General features: G+C 46.8%; 1 protein-coding gene across 1 annotated transcript in view; it reads left to right on the top strand.

Annotated features, from left to right (window-relative positions):
* The window catches only part of LOC119426036 (ATP-binding cassette sub-family F member 1-like), a 25,572-nt gene extending 16,119 nt beyond the window's left edge, over positions 1-9,453 (top strand). Inside the window, exon 6 of the mRNA XM_037693597.1 lies at positions 9,310-9,453. Within this exon, the coding sequence (XP_037549525.1) occupies positions 9,310-9,453 (144 nt within the window). The remainder of the gene's footprint in view (positions 1-9,309) is intronic.
* The last annotated feature ends 4,602 nt before the right edge of the window (positions 9,454-14,055 follow it).

A 14,055-nucleotide genomic window follows, 5' to 3' on the forward strand; every position in this document is an offset into this window, starting at 1 on the left:
AGAAAATCTTATAAATTCACATTCTTATAAGTTCACATTTACAAGCGGCTCAGAGCAGGTAAGATACTGATTAGACTCCAGGAAGGTGCCTCGGAGTATTACACACACCACACACGCTCACTCACACACACCTACGCTCACACACACACTCACACATAGACTGACACGCACACACATAGACTGAGGGACATTAAAGTATCTAGAACACATCTTTCTACCTTAAACTTAATATAGTTTGCTTAAACTTAATATAGTTGGCTTAAACATAATTAGTAAAGATAATAGAAAGTAGCATTTATCGTTTAACAATTGTGATCAGTTCAGAGGTAAAATCTTCAGCTAAAAACACCAGCGTGTCTAAACAAAGAGCCATAAACTTATCTTTGATATGTGACCTCCAAGACTTATCTAACAGGCAGAAGAGCCCCGTAACCATGACAACAGGTTGTTTAAACCAATCAGAGGCAGAGCTGCTAAAAATCTGTGATAAGGTGCAGAGTGAGAGGGCAGGTCAGTGCATTTGCTGGAGAACTACGCTGAATAAGGTCGGTTCTGTAAAATGCCTGTTGTATGCATACAATGTAATGGTTTAATGATTTCTGAATACTTGTAATCCGTTGTCAAATAAATCTTTTGAACTAAGGTACCGCTTCAGCTGTTTTGAACACAACTGTGGTTCTCATAAGCCATGACAGTTGGTGACCCCGAACGTGCAGCTGACGGGACCACGAATTGGATCGAGAAGGTGCTGAACCCCCACATTGTGAACTTCTGGGCCCAGCAACGATAAAAGGTAAGCGGAAGTTACCTCTGTTGGCCGCAAGGCTCGAAAACTCCGCATTTTTCGGCTGTAAACTAAATTATAATCTTCCTCTGTGGGTGTTCGTACCATCTCCTGAATCAGATGTTTGGTAAGCTAATTTAAAGTTATTCGTGGAACTTCTGACGTACGGGTTGCTTGTATTCAGATTTGGGGGGTTTGTGAAACGCGTGGCGCGTGCGTGTCTTAATGTGTGTGTTGTGCACGGCTTAGTTTAGGTGTGTGTTTAGATAGATTCACAAGTTTTACTTGTGGCCGGAGGAAGGCAAGACGGCCTGCTAGAGGTCACGTGGGTGACCGACACATTTTCTTTTTGTTCTCAGCGGAGCTGGCCGTCAAAACCTTACATCTGACAAGATTAAGGTCCGCTCGTGTCAAGCACGGGGGCGGGGCTAAGGCGCGGGTACTCCTTTTGATGTGTCGACTGCATCATAAACTGTACTCCATTAATAGTTAGCTTTAAAGGGAAATGTGCAAGGATATAGTGAGTTTACCAAATTTCCAGTGATCAGGGATCGCTGTAGCTTGTAGATTTAAGATTAATTTTATTGTGTGCCGTGCTCTGCAGGTCTCGACCTGATATGGTGTGTCTGTGAGAGGAACTTTTTTCTTTTTTTCTTCTGTTGCTCTGCACTGTGGAGCAGCTGCGGTTCTCTTATCAGTGTGAGGCTGACGGGGGTTGTTTTCTCTCTCTTTTAAACGGTGGTGGGGGAAGGTGAAGCCATTTCTTTTTTCCTTTTTTTGCACTGTCTTTCTAGGTGAAAGTGTGTGTTGCTTGTCGCGTCAGAGGTCTCGGCCTGACTGGTGTTACCATATCCTGACCGGAAGGGGGCGCTGTTGGATTAGCCAATTACAAGTCTTTGCTTGCTGAAGTTGAGGGCTTGTGTTGATTTTTTCAACAGATGCCTGTGCTGAATGAGAATAAAGACAATTGAATGAAAGTTTGAGTGAATGATGTCAGCAGATATGGAGCACATAACTAACAAATCTGTAACTCCTGTGGAAACTCTACATGAACAATCAAAACGGGTTAAAGCTGTTATTAATGTTATACACGCAGCAAATACAGGTAAATGTAGACAATTGGACAGCCTTTTGCATCAGCTCGTCCAGGCTGAGGCAGGATCGTCACACACACTTACACAACTAGCTTGGGACAAAGTTAAAGATCAGAACACACAGATTCAGGAGCTTAATGAGGATTTACTGACCTGCAAATCTTTTCTTAGACGTCAGAGGCTTCAAAAGAAATTAGAAAAGTATAGCAATATCCAAGACATGTATAAACAATTAGCCTTGTTGTGTCAGAGTGTACAAAACTTGGGTGAGTCAAAAAAGTTTAAACCCCCACCTTATGTGGCTGACATGACATTGCTGACAGCACCACCTGCTGGGACTGACGTGACATTGCCGACAGCGCCACCTGCTGGGACTGACGTGACATTGCCTACAGCGCCACCTGCTGGGAATTATCCAGTGTTGCAGGTTCATAAAGGCAGACTGACATTTGAGGAGACTGATTCTGAGGCAAGTGGTACTCTGGATAATGACTTAGGAGGAATTGGTGGCAGAATGTCTGCTCAAAGACGACAGCGATTTTTTAATGAGTTTTCTGACCGTGAGGAGGAGGAGGCCAGGAAAGCTCGGTGGAAGAGTAGTTCACATGACAGTGTGAGGGTAGACGTGTGGCCTGAGGGTCCAAGTCCAAGTGGGACACACCTCAGTAAGTCTCCAAAGCGGATGGAAAGTAAGCGGGCCATTAGCCCTGGAGATAAACGTACTACTCTGTTTATTGAAGGTACTTTGACAGGATTAGTGGAGGAAGATGACGTGGTGCACCCATGGGAGAAAGCTTCAAGCAGGGTGAGGAGGCCGCCAGATAGATGGACTTATGTTGGTCCAGGTGAGCCAGAGGTGACTTCTGCTCAGGTTCATGTGGATGGGGAACCTGATTTGGAGGGAGATGGGCGTAACAGTGCGGAGTTTCAACTTCTGTTACTGAGCACTCAGGGGGCGACAGGTGAGGTGTCACGTTATAAGCCATTTCATATATGTGATTTGGAGTCGATTACAGAGAAACTCCCACCGCTGATTCAAGGTGGAGGACGCTGGCTGGAAAAGTTTAATGCCCTCACTTTAGGTGTGACCCTGGCAGTGGGGGATCTGAACGCCATTTTTGCTCGCTGTACTAACCACGCCACCGTCCAGACATACCTGTACTCTACTATAGTGACTTCTCGGGGATGTGGTAGGATATTAGAACTAGCAGATGAGACTCCGTTGTGCGACGTGTTTTTGCACATTGCGCCTATTATCAGAACATTGTACCCATTACCGGCTGGTGTAGCGGTACCAGAATTCAAATGGAATAAGACTATAGACCCGTGGGAGTTTATGGAGCAGTGTAAGGACACTTGGGAGAGGGTGACAGGTGTACATGCGCAGGCCATACAACAACGCCCGTATTTTAGAAAAGCAGTTCTTGACTCTCTGCCGAAAGAAGTTGTAGAAGAGTTGGAGAAAAATGTTGACTTGCTCACAGCATCTCCTGACCGTTGGGAGAAACACGTCATACATCGTTTAAAGTATGAGAAAAAGCAAGGAGACAAAGAAGCGGCGGAATTAGAAACTATGCATGCACAACTACTTAAACTTCAGCTGTCAGATGCCAGACATAAGCAAGCTGAGGATAAAAAGAATAAGGATAAGAAACAAATGTCTGTACAGTCAATTACAGAGGGGAATGAGGAGGCAGTTTCCTCTGGAACAGTTGCTCTGCAGCAGTGGTCGGAAAGTACAGGCCGGAGGGCCAGAGGAGGGCATCCGGTGAGGTCAGTCAGACGGGGGAGAGGGGGCGCGAGGCAGAGGCCGGTGTCTTGGGGTTGGGGTTCTTCACAATGGGGACAACGGGGGGATGCCTGTTTCATCTGTGGCTAACATGGACATTGGATGAGAGATTGTTACTACCTGGCCGCACCAACCCACGTGCCACGAGGAGGCCTACAGAGGCCATTCCAACAACAGATGGGCCCACCACAACCTTTTGTACACCCGACGCCAAGTGCACCACCGGTACAGCAGCCACAACAACCACGCGCCGGATATCCTCCTCTCGGGACTGAGGGGATGGGGTTCCAGCAGCAATGAAACACCCCACAGAAAATGCTAAGTGTTGGAGGAGGGGCAGACCCAACACTGGAGGTGACAGTTAGAACGGAAAAGTTGCCGTTTCTAGTTGATACAGGAGCGACATTTTCAACAATTACGCACTTCCCACAAGACTGTGAACTGTTGAATAGGTCGGTGGAGGTGGTTGGATTTTCTGGGGCTAAACAAAGACTGCCGGTGACGTGTCCACTTCTCACAAAAGTGGGCACACAGACTCTTTTACATCCCTTTGTGATAGCTGAAAATGCACCAGCTAACCTTTTAGGGAGAGATCTTCTCATCAGGTTGGGAGCTTCAATTTTGTGCTCTTCCGATGGACTTGTGGTGAGATTACCTGATGGCACCTCGCTGGAGTGCGGACTGGTCACCACTACTCACTCACAGTGTGTGATCCAGCCTGTCCAGGATGAATATGTTGACATCTACTGGGGACTGCTTGAACCTGAGGTCATGGGTGGAGGGGGTATTCTTTCTGTTTTCCTAGCGTGGAAGCCTTGGCTAATGACATTGCATCCGTTCTCAGCTCCTCCTGATCCCCCACATGTCACTCTCTTTTATGACCGCAGAGGAGATGAGGTGTTCCAAGACCACTTTGCAGAACAACTGTCAGGGAACATCTGGCCTATTGGGAGTGGGAATATTATTGTTGGCAAGGAGGGAGTAGCAGCTAGTGTTAACTTAACACCAGAACAGGAGGGGTGGTATATGATGGGTACTGAAGCAGCGCCTCATATCTCACTAGCATTAAATCCGGCATTTCAAGCGAGGGACTTAGGACCTATGGTCAAGAGGGCCTCAGGGTCCTCAGATTGGGTACAAACATCTTTAACATCCGTCTGGTATTCCCCCAGCTGTGAGTGTTATTCAATCGTCTCTGTGGCACATGATGTAGCTTTAATGCAGCATGATGTGCTCCCCAGAGAGCACGGTCGTGAACTGACGAACCACCCGCATGCAGGTCCTTTAATTGATAGCATGCCTGGGTCATTATGGTCTGAGGGACCCACGGATGTGGGACTGGTAACTGCCCTCCCATAACGTTCCAGGTGCATCACACATACCCAATTTGGATCACACAGTATCCTCACAAACCAGCTGCAGAGGCAGCCATCGCTGAAACAATTCAGGGTTTAAAGGAAAGCGGCGTCCTTGAACCCTCCTACGCAGAGTGGAACACACCTATTTTACCTGTACAAAAAGCAGGTACAGACAAATACCGGATGGCTCATGATCTGAGGGCCATCAATAAATTATTGATCACTCAGACCGTACCGGTTCCAAACCCATACGTGGCGTTGAATAATCTGACACCAAAACATGAATGGTTTAGCTGTCTAGACCTTGCAAACGCGTTTTTCTGTCTTCCTTTAGCTGAAGACTGCAGGGACATTTTTCATTCACCTTTCGTGGTGAACAGTTGCGATACACAAGACTACCTCAAGGGTTTGCGCTGTCGCCTGGCATCTTTAATCAAGTGTTAAAACAAGTTTTGCGCGAGGTCATGCTCCCAGAAGAAACGGTACTTGTTCAATATGTTGACGATCTGCTTATTGCGAGTCCCACTGCACAAGACTCATTAGAAGCGACCAGGAAGGTTTTGGAACACCTACATGCAGCAGGTTTTAAGGTCAGTAAAAACAAACTCCAGGTGACGAGGCGTCAGGTGTCCTTTTTGGGGAGAATGATCTCACAGAAAGGAGCGGGACTCTCTGCTGCACACCGTGACACAATTTTACATCATCCAAAACCGCAGACGGTTAAAGAAATGCTCGCATTCTTAGGATTGACTGGGTACAGCAGAAATTACATTCCAAATTATGCAGGCCAAACCCAAATATTGCGCACTTTGGTTAAAGAACAGGGCATGAGACGACCCACTGCCAGGCTGATTTGGAATGAAGACGCTGAGAGGGTCTTCATTGAGGTGAAACAACAGATGAGCAGGGCTACCGACTTAGCTCTACCGGATTATGGCCGGCCCTTCCATTTGGATGTTTCTGAAACAGAAGGGGTGATTAACGGTGTTCTGTTTCAGAAACATGAGGGGGGAAGGAAAGTTTTGATGTATGTCAGCTGTCTATTAGACAACACAGAAAAGAGACATCTACCATGCACACAACATGCTGCAGGAGTGGCTAAGCTAGTCCAAAAGACAGCCCACTTAGTGATGGGACACACTCTGCATGTGTTGACATCTCATAGTATGGTTGCCTTTGTAAATTCACAAAACTTCACAATGTCACCATTAAGACAACAGAGGATAAACAAGGTTCTAGAAGCACCGAACTTGTTATTCACACATGAGGTAATAAACATGGCAGACAGGAATGGAGGAGGTGAACCACACATCTGTGAGAGAAGAGTGGAAATTGATGACAGAGTCAGGCCAGACTTAAAAGCTGCACCTCTTGGAGAGGGACAGGGGATGTTTTGTGATGGAAGCTGTTTCAGAGCACAGGATGGACAGCTCAGTGCAGGCTTTGCAGTTGTGCTAGAAACAGATCAGGGTTATCACACTATAGTGAGCGAGAAATTGCAGGGTTCTCAGTCAGCGCAGAGAGCAGAGGTTGAGAGCTCTGATTTCAGCACTAAAGTGGGCGGAAAGCAAGAAAGTGACTATCTTCACAGACTCAGCGTATGCTTTTGGTGCAGCGCATGTGGAGCTGGCGCAGTGGAAGAGGGGAGGTTTTCGTACAGCTAATGGTAAACCTATTTAACATGAGGCAGATATGAGAGAATTAGAAACAGCTCTGATGTTACCAACAGAAATTGCCATTGTGAAATGTCGAGGTCATGATACAGATTCATCAAACATAGCAAAAGGAAACTGTCAAGCTGATTTGGAGGTGAAAAAGGCCTCAGGATTTATCAACTGGAGTCAGATGGTGATGACAACCCCAGAAGAAGAAGGGGAGCGAATCAGATGGGATGAAGAACCCATCGCCTGTTGCCAACAAGGTACAGCTCCAGAAGAAAAGGTGGTGTGGAGTGAAAGAGGAGCTGAAAAGAGACCAGATGGATTGTGGATAAACCCTGAAGATGGAAGATGGGTACTTCCACTAAGCCTGAAGAGGAGAATTTTCAAAGAAGCACATGGTTTAGGTCATGTAGGGGTACACCAGATGAAGAGAAATGTCGTCAGCTGGTGGCACCCATATATGAACGATTTGATCAGAGCGTTTGTGAAAAAATGCACGTTATGCAGTTTGTATAACTCCAAGCCAACTCTTAAACCGCATCAACAAGGAAAGTTTCCCACGGACATAACACCGGGTCGTGAGGTAATAATTGATTACACCGACATGATTCAACCAGTACGAGGTTTTAGATACCTATTGGTTTGCGTCGACGCGTTCACCGGAAGGCCAGAAGCCTGGCCTGCTAAAAAGGAGGATAGTCAAACTGTAATCAAGTGTTTAATAAATCACTACATCCCCAGACATGGGTTCCCTACAATAATTAGGTCTGATAATGGAACTCATTTCAAAAATGCAGATCTGCAAAAGGTTGAAAAGGCCTTGGGTTTGAAACATGCTTTCGGTACAGTTTACCACCCCCAATCACAAGGGAAGGTGGAAAGATTGAATGGAAACCTGAAACAAAAATTATCAAAAATCTGTGCACAGACAAATTCCAATTGGCTGGATGCGTTACCGATCGCCCTTATGGCGGTAAGAGCTTCTGTTAACAGGGGTACAGGTTTCACCCCTTATGAACTGACCATAGGAAGGTCGTTCCCAGGGCCCCAGCAAAATATTGAGTGGCCCTCAGAACAGGTATCTAAAATGACACACAAAATGTACTTTGATACACTAAAAGGTATGTTGTCCAGTTTTCATCTACAGATTCCTGAACCCAGTACTCCGGTCGGAGTAAACCCCACGTGCCCACTCTCAAATTGGGTACTGCTGAGAGTCACTAAATGAAAGTGGGCGGAGCCAAGGTGGACGGGCCCATATGAGGTGACAGAACGCACATCATACGCAGTACGCTTGAGAGGTAAAGGATCCACGTGATTTCATCTCAGCCAGTGTGCACCTGCGGGTGAGCCGCAACAATCGCTGCAGCAGGTCCGGACGGATCTGCAACATCAGTAGAGGCGGGGTCGAACATCTGACGTCTGGAGTGAGTTTCCTACAAGAGAGGGAAGTAAGCTGGGAAATTCATCTTTTGTCAAGAGGTGTGGAAAGCAGGAGTATAAAGAGTGGAAGACGCGTCGTTTTAAACCCATTGGGGTTTTGTGAAATAAAAGGCAACAGAAACATTGGGAATGCAGTCCTCCTGTTTGGCCAGATAAGCAGCAAGTTTTCTTAACCTATTAATCTTCCTGTGAAATAAAAGGCAGCAGAAACGTTGGGAATGAAGTCCCCCTGTGGTGCCAATTAAGCAGCAAGAGGAGTCAAGCATTCCAGCAGCTGTGTTCCTGGAGGCCTCAGCAGTGGCTGGAATTAAGGAAGGAATTACCACAGATGAGGAGACCTACTGTGGTTTTAACCTGAGAAGCGGCATCGAGACATCCATCTAACTTCTGGAAAAAAAAAACTGAGATTTTCAAGTGTATGTGTTTATTTTCCACAGGTTGATTATAACTGTCAATATATCCACTTACAATCTTCAAATATTTTATCACCATAAGATAGTTAATTTTAGAGGGTCAGACTTTTTAACTTTTTACTGACATTTTTTTTTTGTGCATGCATGTTGAATTACTTTTGATTCACAGGTCTATTGGGATCGATTCCTGGATAAAAAAAAAAAAAAAAAAACTTGATTTCTTGTACCCAATCATAGAGTAGATTTTGTGAGACAGGTGGTTCGATTTTCTCCACTTGCTCTGTGATAATATTTTTCTTTCAGGTTGTGTTGGGTTGACATTTTGCTGCATGCATTGTTGAATTACAGGTTTACACATCATAATCAACTTTCATTGTCCGTGTGGTGGGGTAGCAATCATGGTTCTCATATCAAACAAGCTGTTGACGGTGGGGGGAATAATGGGGGTACTGATGGTTTGTCTTGTTTTGGTGCTGGAGTTTACCTGTGTCATTCCAGGGTTAAGTCGGTGTCGCACCATACCTGTGAAGATCAGGAGAGAGAGACCTAGGAGGGGGGCGTGGTCCCCGGTTCATGATTTCAATCAGTTACCGTTGAATTTGTCCCATGCTTTTCAGATGAATAGCTGGTATCGTTATGCTCAGTTTTTGGCCAGGGGGCGCCATAACTCTGAATGTTATGTCTGCACCAAACTTCCAGTCACAGCTTCGCATTTGCCCTTGCGTGTTAAACCCCTGGCTAGGGGGCTATCATTTTCTTTTCTGCAGTACAGCTCCAGTGGACATAGCAGAGGTCTGTACAGGTGTGAGGCCAAGCGCTACGGTCTGACGCAAGCAGCACAGGTGGTGGTGTTGAGTCAGTATGTGGAGTGGACCTCTGGTGAACAGTTTCCCATCTGCGTGCACCGATAGCACAGGCAGGACTCTTATCAGGTGGCGGTGGGCATGTTGCCCCCCTGAGAAGTGTCAGGCAATATATCACCCTGGTAATCATCACATTGGGGTACCTGGGAAGAATGGAACATTTCCTGTTGAGGATCTGGCTTGGTTGTGTGGACATACAGTGCTTTGAACTCTTCCCAGTAACTGGACAGGTATCTGTGCACCTGTGGCAGTCACAGACAAATCATTTCTGGTGTCTGTGAGTAATGGTTCTCATTATGTTAGGCAAAGAAGGGACGTGGGCATCAGGCCACACAACTCTATTTGGGGTTCAGATGTACCAGACAAATTCAAACACTGGACAGTAGGAGAAAAGGTCATGCTTTCACTTTTCCCGTGGGCTGGGGTTGGGAAGTTACTGTTAAGGGTGGAAACCTTAGACTACCGTTTTTGAATTTTCATTAATTCAACAATTAAGGCGCTGGAGGGCATCTCTGAGGAATTGTCAGCCTTGAGGGTAATGGTGTTGCAGAATAGAATGGTCTTGGACTTGTTAACTGCATCTAGAGGTGGAGTGTGTGAGATTATTGGTAAGGATGCGTGTTGTACTTACATCCCGGATGAGAGTAGGACAAACCCCCAAGGCAGAGTAACAGAAGCCCTAGCACAACTGAGAGGGCTGCAGAAGGCTAAAGAAGAGGACCCTCCAGCAGGGTCAGAGGGATTCTTGTCATGGTGCATGAGGGGGTCTTGGAGTCAGGTGGTGCTCAAGCTTTTAGCCCCCCCTCTTGCTATAATTGTTCTTTTTTGTGTCTTGTTGGGTTGCGTTGCACCGTGCGCTAAACTGGCAGTCGCGCGGATGATTCACTTTGATGGAGTGGTAAGCAACGGTACAGCATGTCCTGTGATCCAGGCCAGTGAGGACTCCTCCCAGCCAGGACAGGATCACCTGCAGTTGGCTGAGACAAAATACCTGTAGCCTTTGATGTGTAGTTGATCTATCTTGAGGGATAGACCAAGAGAGGGAATGTTGGATTTCATGTTTTATCTTTTATTATTATTTTAATCAAGCTTGAAATTTCATGTTACAAAATGTGTATGTGTCATTTTTTGAAGGGTTTTTACTACCTTACAATCATTTAAATATTAATCAGTTACTTTGCCTTAATAGAATCTTAAATCCAGTTAGTTTGCTTAAATATAATCTTACATTAACTAGAGAAAATCTTATAAATTCACATTCTTATAAGTTCACATTAGGGCAGCACGGTGGCGCAACTGGTAGAGCTGCTGCCTCTCAGTGAGCAGGTCCCTGGTTCAAACCCCGGTCCAGGGGCCTTTCTGGGTGGAGTTTGCATGTTCTCTCCGTGCATGCGTGGGTTTTCTCCGGGTACTCCGGTTTCCTCCCACAGTCCAAAAACATGCATGTTAGGCTGATTGGTAACTCTAAAAATTGTCCCTAGGTGTGAGTGAGAGAGTGAATGGTTGTTTGTCTTGTTTGTCTCTATGTGGCCCTGTGATGGACTTGCGACCCGTCCAGGGTGTACCCCACCCCTCACACAGTGATTGCTGGACATGGGCACCAGCGACCCCCGTGACCCGAAATGGAATAAGCAGGTAAAGAAAATGGATGGATGGATGGATAAGTTCACATTTACAGGCGGCTCAGAGCAGGTAAGATGCTGATTAGACTCCAGGAAGGTGCCTCGGAGTATTACACACACCACACACGCTCACTCACACACACCTACGCTCACACACACACTCACACATAGACTGACATGCACACACATAGACTGAGGGACATTAAAGTATCTAGAACACATCTTTCTACCTTAAACTTAATATAGTTTGCATAATCCAAGATGGCCGCGCTCAGAGCAGTTGCAGCTTCACAGGCTCCCGGTACTATCCCAGTTTTTAGAAGTTTTGATATTGACTCTGTGCCTGACTCTGCGCGATTTATGCGTGTGAACTATAGCCGAACCGAACTGATGAGAATAGGAGCGGATTTGCCACAAAATATAGCAGAAATCAGCAACAAACTCAAAGCTACGCTCGGCAGAATGCAGATCTTAAAGTCATCTTCCTGGAAGATGCAGCAGAGGCGTTCCAGCGGGCAGAAGAGGAAGCGCTGCTCCCAGCTTAAGAGGAAAGTATGCCAGGCGGGGGTTATGGTGAGGCTACGAGCTAACGCTAAAGCCGGTAAACTCCCCATGCCGTCTCTCTTTCTGTCGAACGTCCGCTCTTTGGACAACAAGGTGGATTTACTTCGTCTGAGAGCGGGCGCCTCAGAAGAGATGAAGAAGTGTGCAGTGCTTTGCCTCACGGAAACGTGGATTACAAGTGAAACGCCGGACTCAGTCTTCCAGCTGGATGACAGACTTTTTTTTCGAGCGGACCGCTGCAGCGAGCTAACGGGGAAATCACGGGGGGGGCGGAGTATGCATTTACGTGAGTAAAAGTTGGTCCACGAACTGTACTGTGGTAAATAGCTCATGCTCGAAGGCTTTGGAGCAAATAACAGTGAAATGTCGGCCACATTATCTACCCCGAGAGTTCACAGTGACTTTTATCACAGTTGTTTACATTCCTCCGGACGCTAATGCTAATGAATCACTACAGGAGCTTCATGATATCATCAGCTCGCTGCAGAACAAACACTCTTTACGTTGTAGCCGGAGACCTTAACCACGTGAATCTAAAGGAGTGTCTCCCAAGCTTTAATCAACATGTGACGATTCCGACACGTGGAGACCGCACGCTGGACCGTGTTTACACGAACGTAAAAGATGCATACAAAGCCGAACCCCGCCCCCACCTAGGACTGTCAGACCACATCTCAATCTTCCTGGCTCCTGCTTACATGCCCCCGCTGAGACGCTCCAGACCGCTACAAAGGAAAGTTAAATGTTGGATCCAGGACAGTGGCCCCATACTGAGAGATTGTTTTGACCGAACAGACTGGCAGGTTTTCAGAGAAGCTGCTGAAAATGGAGGTTCGCTTGATCTTGACCAATACACATCCTCAGTACTGGGTTACATTAGTACATGTACTGACACCGTCTCCACTATCAGAAATGTTAAAAGCTACCCAAACAGAAAACCTTGGCTGAATGCAGAGGTGCGTACCCTGCTGGAAGCCAGGAACACTGCCTTCAGGTCTGGAAACTCAGAGGAGCTGAGTAGGACAAGAAAAGAGCTGGTTGCTGGTATTAAGAGGGCCAAGGCCACATATGCAAAGAGGATCGAGGGTCAATTCATCTCACAAGACCCTCGGAGCATGTGGAAGGGCATTAAGTGCATAACAGATTATAAAGGAAGGAGTGAACAATGCCCCAAAGACCTATCTCTGCCTGATGCCCTCAACAAGTTCTATGCACGCTTTGAAGACCCGAACAGACCACCCAGCACCAGACTCACCTTGCCACCGGATGAAGAGCATCTCAGCGTGACCTCAGCAGAAGTAAGGAGTACCTTCAGGAGGATTAATCCGCACAAAGCAACTGGCCCAGACAACATCCCCGGAAAAGTGTTGAAGGAATGTGCTGATCAGCTCTGCGAGGTGCTGGCAGACATCTTTAACACCTCACTTACCCTGGAGACAGTTCCCACCTGCCTGAAGACTGCCACCATCATCCCAGTCCCAAAAAGCTCTACAGTGACTGGTCTGAATGACTATCGGCCAGTGGCCCTCACCCCGATAGTCGCTAAATGCTTCGAAAAACTGGTCATGACTCACATCAAAACAACCATCAACATCAACGAGGACCCTCATCAGTATGCATACCGTGAGAACCGATCAACAGAGGATGCAATCTCCTCTGTGGTCCACACTGCACTCAACCACCTGGAGCAGAAAAACTCTTACGTCCGTATGCTCTTTGTGGACTTCACATCCGCCTTCAACACCATGATCCCCCAAACCCTGATGGACAAACTTTCCACACTAGGACTAAGCCCCTCCATCTGCAACTGGGTACTAGACTTTTTAACAAACAGACCACAGTTAGTGAGGATCCACAACCTCTCCTCCTCCACCATAACCCTCAGCACTGGCTCTCCTCAGGGATGTGTGTTGAGCCCCCTTCTGTTTACTCTGCTCACATATGATTGTGCAGCTACCCATCCAGGCTGTCGCATTGTAAAGTTTGCAGATGATACAGCGGTGGTGGGATGCATCACAAACAATGATGAGTCCAACTACAGGCAAGAGGTGGAACACCTGGAGAGCTGGTGCAGAGAGAATAACCTTCACATCAATGTGAAGAAGACAAAGGAGATGATTGTGGACTTCAGAAGGAACAAAAACATCTACACCCCCCTGAACATAAGAGGATCTGCGGTGGAAGTGGTCTCCAGCTACAAGTACTTGGGTGTACACATGAATGACAACCTCAGCTGGAGCAACAACACCACCAGCCTGATCAAGAAAGCTCATCAGAGACTCTACTTCCTCAGATGGCTGAGGCGAGCTGGTCTGGGAAGCTCAGTCCTCACCTCCTTCTACAGGTGTGCAGTGGAGAGCATCCTGTGCTCGAGCATCAATGTGTGGCATGGAGGCTGCACAGCTGCAGAAAGAAAAGCTTTGCAGAGAGTGGTGAAGGCTGCACAGAAATCTGTTGGAATCAG

This window comes from Nematolebias whitei, chromosome 19 (assembly GCF_014905685.2).
Source record: "Nematolebias whitei isolate Nwh7 chromosome 19, NemWhi1, whole genome shotgun sequence".
In the NCBI taxonomy this organism is placed as follows: Eukaryota; Metazoa; Chordata; class Actinopteri; order Cyprinodontiformes; family Rivulidae; genus Nematolebias; species Nematolebias whitei.